At 40.7% G+C, this 21,712-nt stretch overlaps 1 protein-coding gene across 2 annotated transcripts; it reads left to right on the top strand.

Annotated features, from left to right (window-relative positions):
• On the top strand, window positions 1-18,276 carry LOC125238231 (transmembrane and ubiquitin-like domain-containing protein 1). 2 transcript variants are annotated; one of them, XM_048145512.1, is made up of 9 exons: window positions 1-214; window positions 2,166-2,353; window positions 3,012-3,080; window positions 4,585-4,710; window positions 5,166-5,315; window positions 8,695-8,911; window positions 13,086-13,245; window positions 14,791-14,921; window positions 16,576-18,276. In XM_048145512.1, exons 2-9 carry the CDS (start codon window positions 2,176-2,178, stop codon window positions 16,718-16,720), a joined length of 1,176 nt encoding a protein of 391 aa, XP_048001469.1. In that variant the 5' UTR covers window positions 1-214; window positions 2,166-2,175; the 3' UTR covers window positions 16,721-18,276. The 2 variants fall into 2 exon arrangements, with proteins under 2 accessions (XP_048001469.1, XP_048001462.1); XM_048145505.1 differs by having other exon boundaries at window positions 2-214; window positions 8,692-8,911; window positions 16,576-18,275.
• Window positions 18,277-21,712: the final 3,436 nt, after the last annotated feature.

The following is a 21,712-nucleotide window of genomic DNA, read 5'->3' on the forward strand; positions in this document are numbered from 1 at the left end:
CGGATCTGTCAATCTCCCTAGAATCTGTCACTCTTGGGCATTGTTATTTATATTATTTCCGTCGTATCTCAATTGCAAATTACTTATTTAGCATTATCTCATTCTAGTTTTTTGTTAATATGATACAAGTGATCGTGCTCGGTGCATGGGCGTTGCATTTCTCGTAGTGTATTCCATATCCATTCGGTTCTTAAGCTATACACAGCAAATACAGGTAAGCAATGGTGATTTGAGATCTCTCAGCTGTGTCAAGATGTCGCGTTATTATTGATGTTATCTCATCTAGATGTATTCTGGAGCATATGTTCGCAGTTAACGGCATCGCCGTATATAGTTTTGTGGTAATAACTATGGGAAACGGCAGTCTGATAACCACTTGAATGACCTTGACTATCTATCTACGGACTAGGAAAGTTTATCTAGGTATAGACAGACTTTATGTCCATAGATAGATCTCAAGATTGTTACTTAGCCTACTAGCCTTGGGTTTCAATCACTAACCTGCAGTTGTGTATTTTGCTTGTAACTTGAAATGTATGGGGCTAGTTGCCAAACTTTGCATTAGGCTGTCTAATGATCTCAGACCACATAGTTTACAGGTTAACGTACAGTTTCATATTTAACATTGTTTTAGTTTTGACACATTAATAAATAATATAAAAATTAACTAAGACAATTCATCTACACTTTATATGCCTGAATAATTATTGTTCGTATATATTGATCTGTCATATTGACTTATGTATTTGGCATAAAGAGATACAATGTCCTGAGCCCTGAAGTCAAATCTATTTTTATATAATACTAGCTTTTGCCTGCGCCTCGCTCGCGTTAGAAAGAGACAATTAAGACAAAGTAGCCTATGTCACTATCCATTCGTTCAACTATCTCCACTTAAAAAATCACGACAATTCGTCGCTCCGTTTTGCCGTGAAGGTCGGACAAACAAACAGACACACACACTTTCCCATTTATAATTAGTATGGATCTTGGAATTACAAACAAGTTTCGTATTTGCTGCCTGAACTACTAGTCCTGACCACCAAAGCCTCCTGTAGCCTGAAGCCTCCTGAGTAGTCCTGACACAGTAGAATTTGTGTATTTATACATAAATAAATACTTACTTACTACAGCAAATTATAAAAGTAATGTAAAATCTAGATTTTTTTTAATGTGTTATTAAATTGCATAAGACTCTTTATGTTTCATAATTTGAAAAGAATTGGGGCTCAATTAAATAACATTTAGTAGGGCATGGAAGCAGTCTATGCTATTTTTCACCTTAGATGAGTTTGGTGACACTTCCAAAAATTCTGAATTTTGCATTTTATGTTTGCAAAATATTTTTAAAAGGAGGAATTAGAAAGAAAACAAAAATTAAGGATATATCTGTCGCTGTAAAAACGCTAAAATGGAAATGGGTTGGACACATGGCAAGAGAAGAAAAATAAAGTGGGACAGAGAGGTAGTGGAATGGTTTCCTGCAGATCAAAGTAGGGTAGGAGAGAATGTAAACCAAAAATGAGGTGGTCTGATGACATCAAGAAGCATGCGGGAGAAGAGTGGATTGGAAAAGCACAAACTAGAAAGTTATGGAGAGAGGTGGAGGAGGCCTATGCCAAGGAGGCAAACTAAATAAGTAAACTAAACAGTATTATTAAAACATATTTATTTACATACATACATACAATCACGCCTGTTTCCCAGAGGGGTAGGCAGAGATCACGGATTTCCATTTAAAACAATTCTGACAAACCACTTTCGCTTCACACACTTTCATAACGTTTCTCATACACGCTTGTCAGTTTCGAAATTTTTTTATAAGTATTTAAGAAGAAAGTATAGTAAAACTTTATAAGGCATAAGCAGGTCAGGCATTATGCAAAATTGAATCCTATCACTGTGGTATAGAGTTCAAAATTAGGTGGGAAATATATTCCCTATGCCTTAGAAAGGCAATAGTATGTCAATTTTATGTACCAATTTGTAAAATGTAATTAATTATTTGATCAACCCTTAAAGAAAATAAGAGGCTTAAAGAAAATCTTATTAGTATATTTATCATCACAGCCCTGTTGCTTTCTTTGGTAAATAATAAAGGGTTCCCTTTACCCATTAAAAAAAAATCTTGTAGTACAAATACAAATGGTGCTTTGTATTTACAGATCCCCAAGGATGACATTGATAGAAGGCGTGGGAGATGAAGTGGTCCAATTCGTGGCCGCGCTGGCGGTCGTGGGGGTCGGCATGCTGGCCTGGTGGTCGACCAACGCCCGGCCGGACCGCTACCGGACCGTGCTGGTCATGCGGTCGCGCGCACACCCTGTCACAGTCAGCATTAGGCCTAGCCCCAGTAAGTACACAACTCGTTCCCATGCTGGTGGTAATGTGGCCACGGCATGCTGGCCTGATGGTCGACCAAACGCCTGGCCGGACCGCTACTGGACCGTGCTAGTCATGCGGTCGCGCGCACACCCTGTCCAGTAAAAGTACACAATTCGTTCTCATGCTGGTGGTAAAGTGGCGCGAATTTTGGCCTTGTGGTAGACCAACGCCCTCCCGGGGACCCAGTTTAGTCACAGTCTGAACTAAAATTGTAAAATCTATTTTAGTTAAATAACTCTATAACAGCATTCTGAAAGAAAATAATGATCAATATCATTGGTAATTTCTATAATATTTTAGCAATAAGTCATAGTATTCATAAATTGAAATAGTATGGCGTCATCGTCCACACCTAACACCTAATCATAGAATGATAAGAAATCAAGGTATAATTCGAACAATAAATAAATAAATATATATTGGAAGACACACTACACAGACCCACGTGGCCCCAATCTAAGCAAAACTTGTACTATGGATGCTAGGCGATTATATGCATAATTATACATACCTCTTTTGTTGACTTATTTTGCACAGTGCATCATATGAGTTATGCCTTATCAGTACTTCTTATCGAGTTTTTCTCGCGTGTTTTGATAGTATTATCACAGTCGTTTAATTTTCAGGGCCCGCAACAATCGTAGCAAGTACTGTCGCCACGGTTTCTACGCCAGCATCTACCTCTGAAACCAATGGTAAGCTTCCATTGATTTCACTCTAAAACACTGTTTCTTCCACAGACTTCGCCAGATTTTGCAATACCTAAAATTACCGCCGAGTTACTACCAAAGAGGATCGAGTATTATAGAGAGAGAGACTAGAGAGAGTTACTGTCGAAGTAAAATGTGTCACAGTGACAGTCACAGTGCATAGACTGCCATCTCTTGACACAGGCTTAGAACTTTTGAACCTCAGATTTGACAATTTGGCCCATATTCTTAGCTTGATATGTGTTAATATGTCAAATATTAATATTAGCGCCATCTAGCTGAGCGTACCCCAAAGGTGTAATGCCATCTAGGCCACCATACCTTTTTCTGTATGGTACTGTAGGTATAGGTACGTTTTTTTCTTAAACTTTATCTGTCTATACGGAGTTATATATGTCTTTGGTTACTACTAATGAGATTCAGTTTCGAAAAAAGAAGGTACGGTATAGGTTTATTGTATACTACACATACCATAGTAGCTATAGCTACTTAAATAGCTAACCGGAAGTCCGGACGAGTTGTGAATAGTATTGCTTCATACGCGGAATTCAGCTGTCAGACTTGATAGTGCATTGTTTTTCATACTCTTACATATTTAAATAACGATTGTTTTACAATTAAAATATAGAAAATTACTTTGTTAATCTGCGTACAGGTAACGTCCTAGTTAATCTCTGCTAACCCTTGTTTTACTTACTTGCTAACTTTACTAACAATCATTAAACCTTTAAGTAAACAATTGGATATGCTTTTGCAAACGAGAACCAACCCAGATGAAATCTTCATTGTAGTTTTTTTTTTTTATACTACGTCGGTGGCAAACAAGTATACGGCCCGCCTGATGTAAAGCGGTCACCGTAACCTATGGACGCCATGGTAGTTCATTGAATCTTCACTTCATGTTTGAACAATAGATGGGTTGGTTCTAGGGATGTACCGACTAGTCGCCGACTAGTCGGGAAAGCCGACTATCCGGCCACTTTTGTAGTCGGCGACTAGTCGGCAAAAAAGGCCGATTAGTCGGCACTTCATAAATGATAGAAAAACACTAAAAACAGTGCAAAAATAAATCAACAGCTGATATGGTTGTATTATGTACCTATTTGTTATGCCTTTCTTAGTCAAAACAACAAATATCAGATATCACAAAAATAAATGTCCTACTTAGGATTAACAATTTCATAGGCTGGATTACTAATTCACTATCTACTATGCCAAACCGGTTGTTAAAAATGGAAAATTTATCTAAATATTCTCATAGACATTTGAACCTGTAAAAAAATTATGAAAAGCGCAAACAAAGGACCAAAAACGACATTCAAAATGTGAACTTAGTTGAAAAAACTATTTTGGCCGACTAGTCGACTAATCGGCCACCCTAGCGCCGACTAGTCGTTAGTCGGCCAAATCAATAGTCGGTACATCCCTAGTTGGTTCCTGTTTGCAAAAGTATGTCCAATTGGGTAATAAATCCTGATTGTGTTGTTAGCAAGCACAGAGGAGGCGCCTCGGGACAGCTCCAGAGTGATCCCGCTGCAGGAGATGGACAGCATCGTGGACGCCGACATGGCCATGATGGACAACAATCGCCTGCACTTCTACAGGAGGATTGACTGTACGTTCTTCTTTTTATTATTTGTTATAGATTATGTAATAATCCTATTACAATATTACATCCATTGGCTTAGCTTAGAAATCATGAGGTTCTAACATATGTAAGCATTCGGAGAGGGGAAATGTATAACACTACCATCAGGAAACTGTCAGTCTACTGTACACTCTAGTTACAGTCTGTCGAGAGTAAGCTAAGACGGGATGAAATGGAACGAAGCCAGAAGGTTGCTGATGATAGGACGGCATGGCTAAGGCCCTCTGCACTTACTTCTGTGGTGCCTTAGGACTAAAATGACAACTTGACATGTTGGCGGTGCTCCGAAAATTCTTGGGCCTATTATGATCTTCCACCTTCTACAATTTTCAGTCAAACCCGAAGCTTCAAACAATTGGAACATCTTCTACGAGCTTAATGTAAGAAGAAGCTTATAAGTAATTCTTTGTCAACATTTTTAGCTCCCCACACACCGTTGCTAACGCCAGACTCTTCCGGCGACGAAGTAGAAGAGGAGCGAACGCGCGCGGGCGCCGCGCAGATGCAGGAGATGGACAGCATCGTCAGCGCCATGGAGGCTGACGTCACCGCGCGCGACCTGTTCCCGCCAGGTGAGGCTCCACACACCGCTGCTGACGCCACACTCATCCCGCCACGAGATGGAAGAGGAGCGGACACGCGCGGATGCAGGAGATGGATAGCATCGTCAGCGCCATTGAGGCTGACGTCACCGCGCGCGACCTGTTCCCGCCAGGTGAGGCTCCACACACCGCTGCTGACGCCACACTCATCCCGCCACGAGATGGAAGAGGAGCGGACACGCGCGGATGCAGGAGATGGATAGCATCGTCAGCGCCATGGAGGCTGACGTCACCGCGCGCGACCTGTTCCCGCCAGGTGAGGCTCCACACACCGCTGCTGACGCCACACTCATCCCGCCACGAGGTGGAAGAGGAGCGGACACGCGCGGATGCAGGAGATGGATAGCATCGTCAGCGCCATTGAGGCTGACGTCACCGCGCGCGACCTGTTCCCGCCAGGTGAGGCTCCACACACCGCTGCTGACGCCACACTCATCCCGCCACGAGGTGGAAGAGGAGCGGACACGCGCGGATGCAGGAGATGGATAGCATCGTCAGCGCCATTGAGGCTGACGTCACCGCGCGCGACCTGTTCCCGCCAGGTGAGGCTCCACACACCGCTGCTGACGCCACACTCATCCCGCCACGAGGTGGAAGAGGAGCGGACACGCGCGGATGCAGGAGATGGATAGCATCGTCAGCGCCATTGAGGCTGACGTCACCGCGCGCGACCTGTTCCCGCCAGGTGAGGCTCCACACACCGCTGCTGACGCCACACTCATCCCGCCACGAGGTGGAAGAGGAGCGGACACGCGCGGATGCAGGAGATGGATAGCATCGTCAGCGCCATTGAGGCTGACGTCACCGCGCGCGACCTGTTCCCGCCAGGTGAGGTGCCACACACCGCTGCTGACGCCATACTCATCCCGCCACGAGGTGGAAGAGGAGCGGACACGCGCGGATGCAGGAGATGGATAGCATCGTCAGCGCCATTGAGGCTGACGTCACCGCGCGCGACCTGTTCCCGCCAGGTGAGGTGCCACACACCGCTGCTGACGCCACACTCATCCCGCCACGAGAACCATTGCCAACGAGTCAAGCTAGCAAGTTTTTTTGAAGACTGGTGTTGCTCCAGTCATTGGAGGTGCGTTGCGGACCCTTAAGACGGGTGTACGCTCCTTTTCTTGAACGTTTGAAGGTAATACCTTAGTTAATTCCACAGGTTAGTTTCTAGCACGCTAGCTATTAACACACTACTTTATTCCATTTAATTCATGACAAAATTACGTAATGTTTGGGTTCCCGCAATGTTGGTCTTATTCCAGTTTGCACTTTGATTACAATCTTAATTAAACATTTGATGAGAGTCAAACAGTTATCGATCGTTAGCGCAGTTACAGCAGTCTGGTTAATTAACCACGCTCATGATAAAAACTCAATTAGATGCAGTAGGCTATTTACTTACTGGGCGGCGGCGTTGATACTGTTTTGTGTTCCAAATCAAGTGATTTGAAGTGACATGCAAGTCATACTACTAAAGTTACTTGCATGTCATGCAACCATGTCAATTGACCATTGCAGCAGAAATTACAATTAAATTTATGTTCACTCTTGAACCAAAAAAAAATTGCATTTATTTCGTTACTTTTTCAAATTAATAATCATTAAAAATAGGACATGTTCCATACTGTGAATTATTATGGAAGTTTTTTTTAATACTACGCCGGTGGCAAACAAGCATACGGTCCGCCTGATGGAAAGCGGTCACCGTAACCTATGGACGCCTGCAACTCAAAGAGTGTCACATGCGCGTTTGCCAACCCTTTAGAAACTTGTACCTACACTCCCTTTTGCTGTATTAATTATAAGTACCTACACAGCAAAAAGGAGTGTACAAGTTCCAAGGAGGGTTGGGGTTGCCGACGACTCAAAGGACAATCGACGGAACAAATAAGTTCCGTGAGTCCTCCCGTCGCCAGCACACCGCGCCCTCGTTGAGCTCTGGCAGCCTTACTCACCGGCAGGAACACAACACTATGAGTAGGGTCTAGTGCTATTTGGCTGCGGTCTTCTGTAAGGCGGAGGTACTTCCCCAGTTGGGCTCTGCTCTAGATTCATTTTATACTACGTCGGTGGCAAACAAGCATAGGTACGGTCCGCCTGATGGAAAGTGGTCACCGTAACCTATGGACGCCCGCAACTCAAGGAGTGTCACATGCGCGTTGCCAACCCATTAGAAACTTGTACACTCCCTTTTGCTGTGTTAAGTACACAGCGAAAAGGAGTGTACAAATTCTAAGGAGGGTTCGGGTTGCCGATGACTCAAAGCACACCGCACCCTCGTTGAGCTCTGGCAGCCTTACTCACCGGCAGGAACACAACACTATGAGTAGGGCCTAGTGCTATTTGGCTGCGGTCTTCTGTAAGGCGGAGGTACTTCCCCAGTTGGGCTCTGCTCTAGATTCGAGGTAAATGATATCTGCTGTGCTGTGCCCTACCACAAAAAGCGGAATATCATTCCCTATGCCGTAACTCCTATTGCATTATGTTTTGTGTTTCAAATCGAGTTGGACATATAAAATATTGTAATATCTCTTATCTACTCACGTCACGTAATATTTGACTCATGTGTTATTTTATCGATTTATTCGATAAATTAGATAATTTTTATTAATTAATGTTATATACTCGTAGATACGGCATTCCTGAGCATGAATGTGTTTTGTTTTTCAACGAAACTAAGTTATCTCATTAACTCCATCTTGGAGATAGTAAATTATATTTTTTTTATCTGACAGGCTAAATATTTATATCCTACGAGCATTTGCTGTAGCGACAAAACTCATGTCAATCAGTTAATCAGGTTTGCGCCTATAAAACTAATTAACTGATAGTAGTTAATCCGTTTTGTGCCTACAAAACTGTTTAACTAATTCATAGAAGCTGGTGTAATTTTTGTATGGAACTGTCAAAATTCCAAATTAAATTTAACCACTTTAATTTTCAACAAACTTGGCAGTAAGAATGAATGCGTATTTAGTTGCGAACTCTATAAGCTCTATAGCATAGCACTTGGCATGAAAACTTACCGTGGTCCTACTTTAGCTTTCGTCATATTTCGTGATACAGAACTTGGAAACTTTCTGAAGTACCGGCTACCAAAAATTCTAATATTTTTTAGACGCACCCAGGTCGATTCACAAGGGCTGCCACTATCTAATGGAACGGATGAGTGAATGACCAATAAAATGTTAGTTCCTGACAGTAACGAATGTATATCGATAGACTACAGGTGTTACTCATAAAGTTCTGTGCATACAATGAAAGTTTTGTTCATTCCATCCATGACAGCTCTCATGAATGTACTGTACTCAACTCGGATTACAATGAATTCTTCTCTTTCCAGCAGCCAACTCATCCAGGGTCCCAGCCAAAGACGGCTCGAACGGTAAAGACGCTGAGCCCGCCGGCGCGGCCGCCGACGCCGCTACGCCGGACGCCGCCGATACCGCCGACGCCGACGCCGACGCGGCCGCCAGGAAGATACTTATCAAACTCAAATACCTCAATGATACGCTGAAGGAAGTGGAAGGAAGCCTTGACGAGTTACTTAAGGATTTTAAATGGTGAGTTTAATTCCAAAGTTGACCTTTTGATTGGTCGTTGGTTTGAAGTTCTCTGGGGCATGATTGGAATTCAGTCGGCCAACGATGTCGTCACCGCCGCCGCGCCGATGTGGCCGTCAGGAAGATACTTATCAAACTAAAATACCTCAACGTTACGCTGAAGTAGGTGGAGGGAAGCCTGGACGAGTTACTTAAGGATTTAAAACGGTAAGTTTTACTATTAACTGGAGCATTTGATTGGTTGCGACTTTGAAGTTCTCCGGAACAAGCTTTGAATACAGTTGGACGCCGACGCCGGTACAACGGGCGCCGACGCCGATGTGGCGCCAGGAAGAGACTTATGGGTTAGAATTTCTTTGGACCAAATGAATAATGTTTCCAAAAAAAAAATGAAGTTACCAAAAACTTCTTGTAACTATCAAAGATGTAACAGGAGCTTACGAATGAACACTTAGAATTATGAGTTTTCAATAATTGTGTCTAATTATAGGTAACTAGACTTTTTAGATACATTCATTGAAAAAAAAACAACGGAATATTTTTTCTTTATGTCGATATGAATCATTAATAAAATTAGATAATTAAGTTGTTTATCGTTAGAGTTATTAACCTCTTAGTAGGGGCCAGAGGTCAACTCATAAACAAACTAAACAAAACAATAAGAATGACATACTCTTATCCCCCGTGGAATTACCCATGTCAATGTAATAATAATATTGTCGGTGGTTAGACAACGCTGCGTCACGTGTGTTGTGCTTGATGACCTGTCGACCGCAGGCATAGACCACTTGTGTACTAGATCGTACAACGACGCCACATCCTAAGGCACTGATCCTACCAAAAGCGAGCGAACTACTCGCTCTTGGTGGACCAGTCCCTAACTAATTGTCATTTCATTTTATGGCGACACCCATACTTACTTATGATTTAGCCTTTTAAGAGCACGTTTTGTCTGGTTGCCTTTGCTCCCAATTTGTATGTTTCTCTGTCTAGAGCTTGTCTTTATCAACCTTGCTGGCTGCGCTTTTATCAACTCGCGTTAGCAGACGCGTGTACAATTCAAACTCAAGTAAATTCAACTTATTGACACTACTTCAAGGGTAAATCATATAGGTAATGTCAGTATAAAATGGGATAGATTGTGTGAGAGTAGTGTTTAAAAGAACGCCAATGCGTAGTGTCGTTTTTAGGGTTCCGTAGTCAACCAGGAACCCTTATAGTTTCGCCATGTCTGTCTGTCCGTCCGTCCGTCCGCGGATAAACTCAGTAACCGTTAGCACTAGAAAGCTGAAATTTGGTACAAATATGTATATCAATCACGCCGACAAAGTGCAAAAATAAAAAATTGAAAAAATGTTTTATTAGGGTACCCCCCCTACATGTAAAGTGGGGACTGATATTTTTTTTATTCCAACCACAACATGTGATATATTGTTGGATGGTTCCCCTTGTTTTGGCATAATTTTACAATCGAGAATTCTTTTTGGCATAATCTATATTGGCATAATTCACCTTTCGCATAATCTGTTATGGCATAGTATAGTTACGCATAATTTGTCTAGGCATATTTTTGTTTATCCGAATATATTTCATGCATATAGGTTATTCGCCGAATGGTTTTTATGCATAAATTATTTCTGCATAACATGGTTTAGTGGAAATTTACTACGCAGAATTTTTATCATAGGTAATACTACTATATTAATGTTGCAGTTCTAACCTAACCTAACCGAAATTCTTGACAAAATGTTTTATTTGTTGAGGTCGCAGTTCTAACCTAACCAAACCGACTCTCTTAACAGCCTTTAGTATGGGTGGATATTCTGATTTTAAGAAATATGCCAAATACAATTATGCGAATTAATTTTATTCATAAAAACAATCGGCGTAAACAGAATTATGCGAACTTATTTTCGGACAATGTGTTATTCGTATTATTTTCGATTATGACAAATAAGTTTTCTGCCAAATTAACATTCGGCGAAAATCGATTATGCGAAGTCTGTTATGCGAAAATCGTTTCGGACAATTAAAGTTATGCCAAATAGAGGGAACCCATTGTTGGTTAGGTATTGAAAAATGAATAAGGGTTTACTAAAATCGTTTTTTGATAATATTAACATTTTCGGAAATAATCGCTCCTAAAGGAAAAAAAAGTGTGTCCCCCCCCCTCTAACTTTTGAACCATATGTTTCAAAAATATAAAAAAAATCACAATAGTAGAACTTTATAAAGACTTTCTAGGAAAATTGTTTTGAACTTGATAGGTTCAATAGTTTTTGAGAAAAATACAGAAAACTACGGAACCCTACACTGAGCGTGGTCCGACACGCTCTTGGCCGGTTTTTGGTTTCGTAGACACTAGTGGCAAGGAAGATTTAGTTAACCCCTGAAAGTAGTCTAGGTGTGGTAGTCAACGACTATACAGTATATTATAGTCTCATGTCTCATCACATGATCGTTGTTCACCTACGCATTGCGCGTTATCTTAACTGAACTATGGAAAACCACTAATAACGGTTCCAATTCTGAGGGCCAGTTGCATCAACCACACAGACACATCATCGTCACGCAGCAGAGGTCTATGGAACTTCCCATACAATAAAATTTAACGAATGCTTTAACGGTGACAGACGGCGTGGTGCAACCGGCCCTAAATGTTTCCATAAAACATTGGCAAATCATGTTTACACGAATCTTATGTATAATGTGGCTACCTTGTTTAAGAGCATTTCAATTCAATCAACGTGTATATTTTCATTTTTTTTAAGTCACGTGTCACTTAACGTTTCGTGGCAAAACGTACCACGTGTTGGATATTAACCATTACTAGTTTTAATAGGATATTTAATTAACGTACTCGCTAAAGATATTTAAATTATTATTAAAACATCCGTAAGTGAGTCCTGAAACTGTTGTTACAGTTTGTAATGTGGCGATGGTTTGGGTTATCCGTTTCGTTTTGGATTTTTTATAAGAATTATAAGTAGGAGTCAGTGGGTTTCCAGGCAATGAATATAATATATCGTAAAAATTATTTCTGAAGATTACCGTGAAATTCAAAAAGATAGAACCATACCAAACGAAGGTTGGTAACAATAAAAATAACTCTTATAGTCTGTTACACTGTTGAGTGTTGACTCTAAATTGGAATATCTCTTCTCTGCCTCCGTACTGTTACCTTCTTTATTCTATTTGGACATGTACCTAACGCTTGCAAATAGAATAAAATTTTGAAGATTTGATATTAAAATTTCGGGAAAATATTCACATCTCGATCTATGTTTACGTCCCACAATGCCATGAGCATGACACCCCATGCCCCTACCTTGCGAAATACGAAATTCATGGTCTAAAACTTGAAAGAAGGATGTAAAAAAAAAAAAAACTCAGATCAGATGTAATAAGAAGTACAAAATATCGAAGCTGTGTAGTTTTGATTAAAGTCTGTGATCGAAAAAGTCGAGACCAAAAACGTAAACAAAACAAATGTCAGCCAAAGTATGCTATTGTCAATGGTAAGAAGTTTTAAACCTTTGGTTCATAATTATAAATTATTATTATACTTGTGATGTTATTGTCAAAAAATACAGTAACTGATGGGTTTTTTTTATTATTTCTTAAGGGCAATATAGTGGTAACCGACAGGCCTACTAACCTCCGCGGTCCGCGGTCGCAACGGCCAAACCAGCGCGAGTCTTTTGTTTCAAAAGTTGATCTTTCAATATCAATGAGCAACAAAAATGTTAATTCACATCTTTTGTGAATGAAATAGTAAATAATTGCAAATGTTCTGCTTTCTCCGCGTGTCGAGACTGTTGAGTATGTATTGTGTGCGTATATAACTGTACACTGTACATAAAGTGTGAAGTGCTTTTGTTCTTCGTGTTGGTACAGTTTATATTTTGTTTATATGTGTTTATGAACATATTATTGATAGCCTCGTAGGTAACGGTGTGTACCTATATTTTGATAACAAGATTGTATACCCCTGGAATGTGACGTTGACATTTCTTTGTTTACGTTTTTGATCTCGAATTCGATCACAGACAGCGTTCAATGTTACCGCATCTTGTAGAGATAGTGTGGTACGCTATCTACTTTTGTAACTATTTTTAAAATTACTTTATGCGTATAAGTTTTTCTTTTAACAGCGTATTTGTGTCCGTTACAGGAGGCACTTCTCCGTGGAACTGTCAGCGGAGTCCCGCGTTCGACTGATCTTCAACGGGCGCGTCCTGCTCGACGACGGGCTGACTCTACGCGCGTGCGGCCTGCACGACCGCGCCGTCGTGCACTGCCTCGTGCACCCCAAGCGTGTCGTGCCTGCCCAGGTCAGTGTCTACTGTCTACAGGTGGCGTGCGGCTGATCTTCAACGGACGCGTGCGGCCTGCACGACCGCGCCGTCGTGCACTGCCTCGTGCACCCCAAGCGTGTCGTGCCTGCCCAGGTCAGTGTCTACTGTCTACAGGTGGCGTGCGGCTGATCTTCAACGGACGCGTGCGGCCTGCACGACCGCGCCGTCGTGCACTGCCTCGTGCACCCCAAGCGTGTCGTGCCTGCCCAGGTCAGTGTCTACTGTCTACAGGTGGCGTGCGGCTGATCTTCAACGGACGCGTGCGGCCTGCACGACCGCGCCGTCGTGCACTGCCTCGTGCACCCCAAGCGTGTCGTGCCTGCCCAGGTCAGTGTCTACTGTCTACAGGTGGCGTGCGACTGATCTTCAACGGACGCGTGCGGCCTGCACGACCGCGCCGTCGTGCACTGCCTCGTGCACCCCAAGCGTGTCGTGCCTGCCCAGGTCAGTGTCTACTGTCTACAGGTGGCGTGCGACTGATCTTCAACGGACGCGTGCGGCCTGCACGACCGCGCCGTCGTGCACTGCCTCGTGCACCCCAAGCGTGTCGTGCCTGCCCAGGTCAGTGTCTACTGTCTACAGGTGGCGTGCGACTGATCTTCAACGGACGCGTGCGGCCTGCACGACCGCGCCGTCGTGCACTGCCTCGTGCACCCCAAGCGTGTCGTGCCTGCCCAGGTCAGTGTCTACTGTCTACAGGTGGCGTGCGACTGATCTTCAACGGACGCGTGCGGCCTGCACGACCGCGCTGTCGTGCACTGCCTCGTGCACCCCAAGCGTGTCGTGCCTGCCCAGGTCAGTGTCTACTGTCTACAGGTGGCGTGCGGCTGATCTTCAACGGACGCGTCCTGCTCGACGACGGGCTGACTCTGCGCGCGTGCGGCCTGCACGATCGCGCTGTCGTGTACCCCAAGCGTGTCGTCCCTGCCCAGGTCAGTCTCTACTGTCTATTACCACAGGTGGTTCTTCTCCTTAGAACTGTCAGCAGAGTCTCGCGTGCGTAGGTCCACTTCTGGAAACTGTCAGCCAAATCCGAGCAGTTTAAATATCTAAATTGCTGTTAAGCGTTACAAGCTTCCTGTTTTGAATTTCAGTTGCACCGAAATATCTGTCTCTGTTAAATTGTTGACAAATTTTATTGTAAGGTACAGCATAAGCAAGTCTCGACTGGGGGACAAATGTAACTGGTCCATTATTTCCATGTTTTACAATGTTTGCATTATTAAAGAGAGTGTCCATCGGTTATAGGTACTCGTATATGGTAGGCGTGTTCAATGGCTACATGTACCTCTAGAACTCAACATCATAGTGTAATAATGGAAAAAATGGACTAGTTACAATTCCCCCCAGTCGAGCTTTGCCCCGCTGTACCTTACGGAAACTTTCATAGTTGACTGATGAGTGACGTTGATTAGTCCGCTAAAAATAAAAATGGGGGTTGGTGGCACTGGTCCTAAGGATATCACCATCATACACAGAGAGAATATTCAATGGACTGATGTTTTGCATTTATTTTTCCAGACTTTGAGTACAGAGGAGACGGGTACTACCGAGCTGGTGACCGAGGGCACGCCGCCCGAGCGCGCCTGGGACCTGGAGAACATCCTCATGACGCTCGTCTCCGTGGCGCTCACCGTGGTCTGGTTCTTCAGGTGAGAGTGTAGGGGACTGTGCTTATAGTCCCCCAGAGGACACGAGTACGACCGAGCTGGTGATCGAAGGCTAAGGTGACTTTTGACATGGAAAGCCAACTGACAAAGATTTGCATGTATGGCGTAATCATAAGTTGCCGTTGTTTCCAGTTTTGTACTATGAAATTTGTTTTAAAGGGTTTGAAGTGCAGAAATTCAGGACCAAAATTGAGAATGAGGTGAATAAGTACTACCATTTCTGAGAACCTCAAAGAACCGCGAATGTTTCAGTAGTATAACATCAAAGTATGATCACAATGACAATTTTTTTACTCTAACCTAAATCTAAATATTGGCCAACGAACTCATATAAGCATGGAAGTTGCCTTTAAGAACATTACCGTTCAAATTCTCGGCACCGTTTAGCACACATATACAATTACGCCTACATTTACACAAGACAATACGTTTACAGACCCTGTTATCAAAGCTGGTAAACAAAATAATAGTCATCTCTTTTATACTAATGTACACACATATGTGTACCTGAAATGCATGTAATGTCAGTAACTACCAATCTGCGATTTTATTCGGCTAATAACCTTCTTGCTAAACGTACTGGCAGCTAAGAATTCGCGGTTCATATTTGACTAACATTTGACATGAAAAGGGATGGGTTTATGTCAAATACGTTAAAGAACCAAGCAAATAATAATTTTAATTTTATGCATATTAAAAAATAACTTCAGAATGAATTTGTTGTTATGAAATAACAAACTAACCCCACATATGAAAATATTAATTATGGCGTAAACGTATTCACGCTATAATAGGTATTTTTATGGCCACCGAATGATAATAACCTATAACACTACTTTCAAATAAAATGTCAGCCGAAAAGTGTTTCAAAACAAAACCATAATACGCCGTACTGACACCAGACCAATAACAGTTCACGTCTAGTTCTATTCTACAACCTTTTTCTGAATTATGATTGGTCATTTAAACCACTATGCCGGTGGCACAACGTCTGTGATCAAAACAATCGAACACCTATGCCACTGACACGTATGTATGTGTTTGAACAAGTTTAATGGCCTGTATCGGCCACACAGCAGATGTGTTTAAAACGTTCATATCTCTATACCGCTGGCAAAGGAATAAAAAATTGACTTATGCCAGTGGCATAGGAATTAGAATTTAATAATTTCTACCGGCATAGTGTAGGCATTTAGTAAAACAGTGCCGGGCGAACGCTTCAAATAAAATTATACAAAAATGAAAGTTTTTAAATATCAATGGCTGTTAAAAATATTGCATAACATCATACCCATACAAAAGTAGCTCGTACAAAAGAAAACGAAATAATTATGACCCTAGCCCAATTACACATGAATCTTAATCCCATATTTTTCTCCGTATTTGTTGGAACGACTAGCACATGTTATTACAGAACAGTATGCCATATTATTTTGGTAAACATATATTCTAAATACGCCGTACTACAACTGTTCCGAATGGCCGCCATTAGCGCACTGAATAGCTCCGTGGCACAATATTGAGGCCCTGCCTACCGTGGCACGATATTCGTGCGGTCATTTTTGAGAGCTCTTTAGACATCTAGGTATATTAACAATCGCTGATATTAGCTCTAATTAATAGTGTTTGCCAACAGGTGCGAGTATTCGAACATGTTCACGGCGAGCGCGAGCGTGGCGCTGTTCGGGCTGACGGTGTTCTACAGCGTGGCCATCTTCGGGCTCTACCTCTCCGACACCTTCCACTTCGAGCGGCGGCCGCAGCCCGTGCCCAACAACTAGACAACTAAACCGTTAGGTCAAATTCAGGCGGTCAAACACACGACCCCACCGCGACCTTGAAACTTTTCACATAAGTTTTTTCAGGATAGTATGTGGATGACTTTGGTACGGTACGGTCGTGTGTTAACCTTTAAGAGCTCATGCTCGACTTTGATGACTTATCAGCAGGTAACGTCAAACTTTTAAGAACAGCCAGCGCAGTAGAAATCACCAGTTATTTATAGGAATCTCAAAGAACTACAAATGTTGTTTTCAGTGCTAATTCAGCATGTACAGTCTCTTGCGGCGTGCGAGCCGAGATTTGCCTGAATGGCAAACAAGACACTTATATCTGTCGCGTTCACTTGCGTTAAAAGTTCAGTTTCCGGTAGAATTGTGATAAATTATTACCCATTGTGAAAGGCTCTTTGAAACAATTTAGAAACCAACATCTATATTTCATCAAACCTGTATCGAAAATCAAGAGTCGAAGATCATTCTAATCATAATTGGAGAAAAGTTTTTTTTTAATAATGTCTATTCTAATTAAGGAACAGGATTATCATATAATACCTGGTACGCGACGTTAGTCACAACGTGTACAATTTATTGATCCAATGTGCATTGCCTCTCAGTCTCTACAAATATTTATTACGCAAAAACACATTGGACCGCGAAATTGGACAAGTAAAATACCTGAGGGATATAGGTACGCTCAATCTCATAATTTAAACTATGTACAATGAGCTGCAAAAGTGCATGGCGACTTCATCAACGAATTCATTCATAATTTCTCCATGCAATTTTGCATCTCACTGTACCTACACGAAAAAAATATCGACGTGTAGGCCTGGGATCAGGATTTCAAGTACTTTATTCGCTTGACCACTGCTATCCGAATACGGACCGCGGCCGGCCATTTAGTGACCCCTGGTATTAGGAAGAGTTACAAAAGGTAGTTTGTCCCATTTTGCTGATGGTTTTCATTAATAATCTCTATTTATATCGGATCGAAAACGACATAAAAGTAATTCGTTTTTATTTTGTTCCTGGGTGATTTATTAAAACAGAAATATAAATTTGTTAGTACCTATCATGATAAATTATTTTCTTATTTCTTGTGACGGATTTTTTTTTTAGAATATAAATGTACATTTATCGAAGAGAGATGTCATTGTCATATTATTTATTTGATTGTATGTGTTTTTTTGGGAGAGAATGCTCGCCAGTATAATAATTATGGCCTCCAACTTAAAAATTTCATAATGGATCTCGGGGCTTTACTGGCTTTAGAGCTATTCTTGATTTATTTTCATATCATGACTACTTACGCAAAGGTTTTGGTTCTAGGATTTCGTATTTAATATAAAGTTGAGTACGAGTAGTACGACCTATTCAAGTCCTTACTACTAATAGAGCAGGCTCCAAGGGGATGTTCGTTTGCAAAAATAGCGCACCTCATTCTGACTTCAGATATATATTTTATAGATCCATTATACACCATATAAACACATCTTGCCAACCAGTTTTGTGGTCCCCTTCCCCGCACCCCAGCAATCAAAAATCGCATACAAAGAAAAAAAATTTTTTCATCAAACCATGCCGTGTGGGGTATCAAATAAAAGGGCTTACTGAGTAGTTCACGAATATATAGCATACTATAACATTTATTACACTTCCTCTAAGAATTTTTTTGAAAGTTTACTAAAATGCTCGATTTTCGAGTTAACTTTGAACCACTATTGCTTGAGAAGTTATGAATCTATTTTAATCATTATTATTTTAAATAACTAACAGTAGTCCATTGTATACAAAATAATAGTTAATACAGTCAAAAAATTGCATGGGCCGCGAGGGGAGCAATCAAAGATGGCGAGTTTCGATATTTCTCTCGTGGCCAAACGTTGTGTATAACTGTTGTTTTAGATATTTTTTCTACTCCTGCTTTCCTCCTCCCACTTTAATCTGTCAATTATATTGTCCCGCAATCAAATTCCACTCAGAAACCGAATTTTAAGAACCATATTGAAACATAGAAACTCGCCATTTTTGATTGCTCCCCCGCTCCTCCATGCAACTTTTTCACTGTACGAACTATTGGTTCGCAAACAATAAACTATTGTTAGTTATTTAAAATAATAATGATTAAAATATATTCATAACTTCTCAAGCAATAGTGGTTTAAAGTTAACTCGAAAATCGAGCATTTTAGTAAACTTTCATAAAAATTCTTAGAGGAAGTGTAAGAAATATTATAGTATGCCATATATTCGTGAACTACTCAGTAAGCACTTTCATTCGATACCCCACACGGCATGGTTTGATGAAAATTTGTTTTTTCTTTGTATGCGATTTTTGATTGCCAGGGTGCGGGAAAGGGGACCACAAAACTGGTTGGCAACATGTGTTTATATGGTGTAATGGATCTATAAAATATATATCTGAAGTCAGAATGAGGTGCGCTATTTTTGCAAACGAACATCCCCTTGGAGCCTGCTCTGCTCTATAATAGATAAAGGTTAAGCCAAACAGATTTGTCTATACAAAAATCTATTTTATTTGCTAGTCAGTTTGTACGTGGATCTTATATACCTACTTATGAATTCCACTGTACTATGTTAACAGGGTTCTCTCTGTAACCATGCACAAATAACCAATATCGTGGGCTCTATAGGGACAGAATAGGGACAGTTCCACTATAATCATCTTCATTAAAGTTTATCAAATCAAGTATATTTTCGAATGGCCAGGTAATCGTTGTACTTCGGGTGACTTAGTTTTAGAGACGTCGGTAGATAAAGCTGTTGGACATGTAGTAGGCAGGATTTTATCAACACAGGTTCTAATTACGATTATTTTACTGTCGTGTACTTCTGGTAGAGATAGTATTTGTGGGTATTTAAGACTGCAAGGCATTTCAGCCGCTTTAATTTTGTGAACTAAAACACAAGAAATACGGCATATTATTCTTTATAAGCCATGAATTTCCCATGATTTATATGAATAACTAAAAATGCGGTTGAAACGCTACGTGGGCTTGTAGTTAAAGTTGTTTGAGATGATGTTTACAAAATCATTTATTAGAGAACTTAACATTTTAATGAAATGATTTTAACCATAAGTACTCCTTTATCTGCAGACATCGATATAACTAGCAAACTGGTTCATAGCATAGCATCATCTAGCAAACTAATGTAAATATACACGTACCTACTAGACATATACGTTTTGTATTAATTTAGGTGTAAGATTCATTTAAATTTCATAATTATGTACCCATTTGGACACGCATTCATTTCTCATCGCTACCTTGTAAGTGTTTGCACTTGTACATACCAAATTAAAAATATAATACGGGATATTTGTATTTGCCACAAACACGGTACGAGAACAGTTGTGTCCTGCGCTATACCTTTTATTGTTATTTACTTTTTAAGATCATTCATTATTCTAATAAAGTATTTGAGAATTCGTTGTTAGTTTATTATGAGCATAATCATTGAATTATAGTAAACCCTCTTAACAGCGCACACTATACTGGCAGTTTGAATAGGCTAGTTTCCTATAGTTAAAATAATAGTTATTTGTTATACAAGGGGGCAAAGTTGTATTTTAACGCCGAGTGTGGAATTGAAAAACGAGCAAGTGAAAGGATTCTATAGTTGAACCACGAGCGAAGCGAGTGGTTCGAGAATAGAATCCTGAACTTGCGAGTTTTGTAACACACGAGAAGTAAAATACATTTGCACCCGTGTGTAACACAACACTTTTCCCCTCACTACAGCGAGGAAACTACAACGCAAAAAATGCGTTTATCACAGCTTCCAGTAGTTCCACAGGTGGTAAATCATCTTTATTACTAGATTCACCTGCTTTTATCAATTTTAAAGCAGTTAATTTGACTTTATTCAAGGTCAAATTACTTTACTCACTAGTGGATAAAATGCGTTTTTACCCGCTGGTATTAAAGGACAAAACACGTGTTTCCGAGCTAGTGAGGGGAAAAATATTTTATGCAGTGCACGAAGTAAAGCACCACATAATTAGAAGAAAAATATGGACAGTAGTTATGTTTCAAGATAATTTCTATTTAATAAGTCAAAGAGAAAGATATAAAGTAAATGAATTGACCGTGACGTCACTCCTCAGTATTTCATAGTAATTCCATATTAGCAAAGCGTTTTGACAGTTCTTAAAAAGAAGCTGATTTGACTAGTAGGAAACTAGCCTATTAGCCGGAATTATTGTAAACAAAGGTGTGGCCGGTGCCATAAAAAATTTCCACTGTTCTAGGTATTAAAACTGCCCTTATTTTACATATTTATTAGAATTTTTTATATATTCTATTACACAAATAATGTCTCTCATTAAATGAAACTAAATTTTATCACAAAACGTTTTGGCATATTTATTAAATTTAATAAAGCTGTTTTTGTGGGGTAGTTCGTTTATTGCACTGGTATCACTGTTGACATGTACCAGGGCGACCAAGTAGCGGGCCGCTAATAGTATATTGTGCAACAAGGGAGGTAAGGGGGATTTTGTCAACGAGTGTTAATATAACTCGCGACATCCGCAGGCTCGAGAGAGTTATAGACACGAGTTTACAAAATCCTTACCTCCTGAGTTACACACAATATTTCATCACATTTGAGAGGAAAACACAGAGAAAAAAAATCAAAAGGCAAAATCTTCAATGAATGGCGGTGTTGTACTGCTCGTTGCTATGGCAACGCGGTCAAGCTCAAATCGAGATGGCCGTCACAATTTCCTGCCAGATTGCAAATTATGACGATTTATCTACGTAAAATTTACAAAATAAATGTAAAATAAAATGCATTTTTCATACCGTATAATATTTTTTTGTAGATTAATAGTCAAATTTTAGTTTTGCAAAAAAATCCTTGGCTGATTGAAACATCCTTTGCCTGAAGTATTGTACGGATTGTATTAATTTTTAAAATAAAACCGCCTTCAAAAATAAGCGCGTTACAAAACACGGAGAAACTAAAA

Source organism: Leguminivora glycinivorella, chromosome 2 (genome assembly GCF_023078275.1).
Source record: "Leguminivora glycinivorella isolate SPB_JAAS2020 chromosome 2, LegGlyc_1.1, whole genome shotgun sequence".
In the NCBI taxonomy this organism is placed as follows: Eukaryota; Metazoa; Arthropoda; class Insecta; order Lepidoptera; family Tortricidae; genus Leguminivora; species Leguminivora glycinivorella.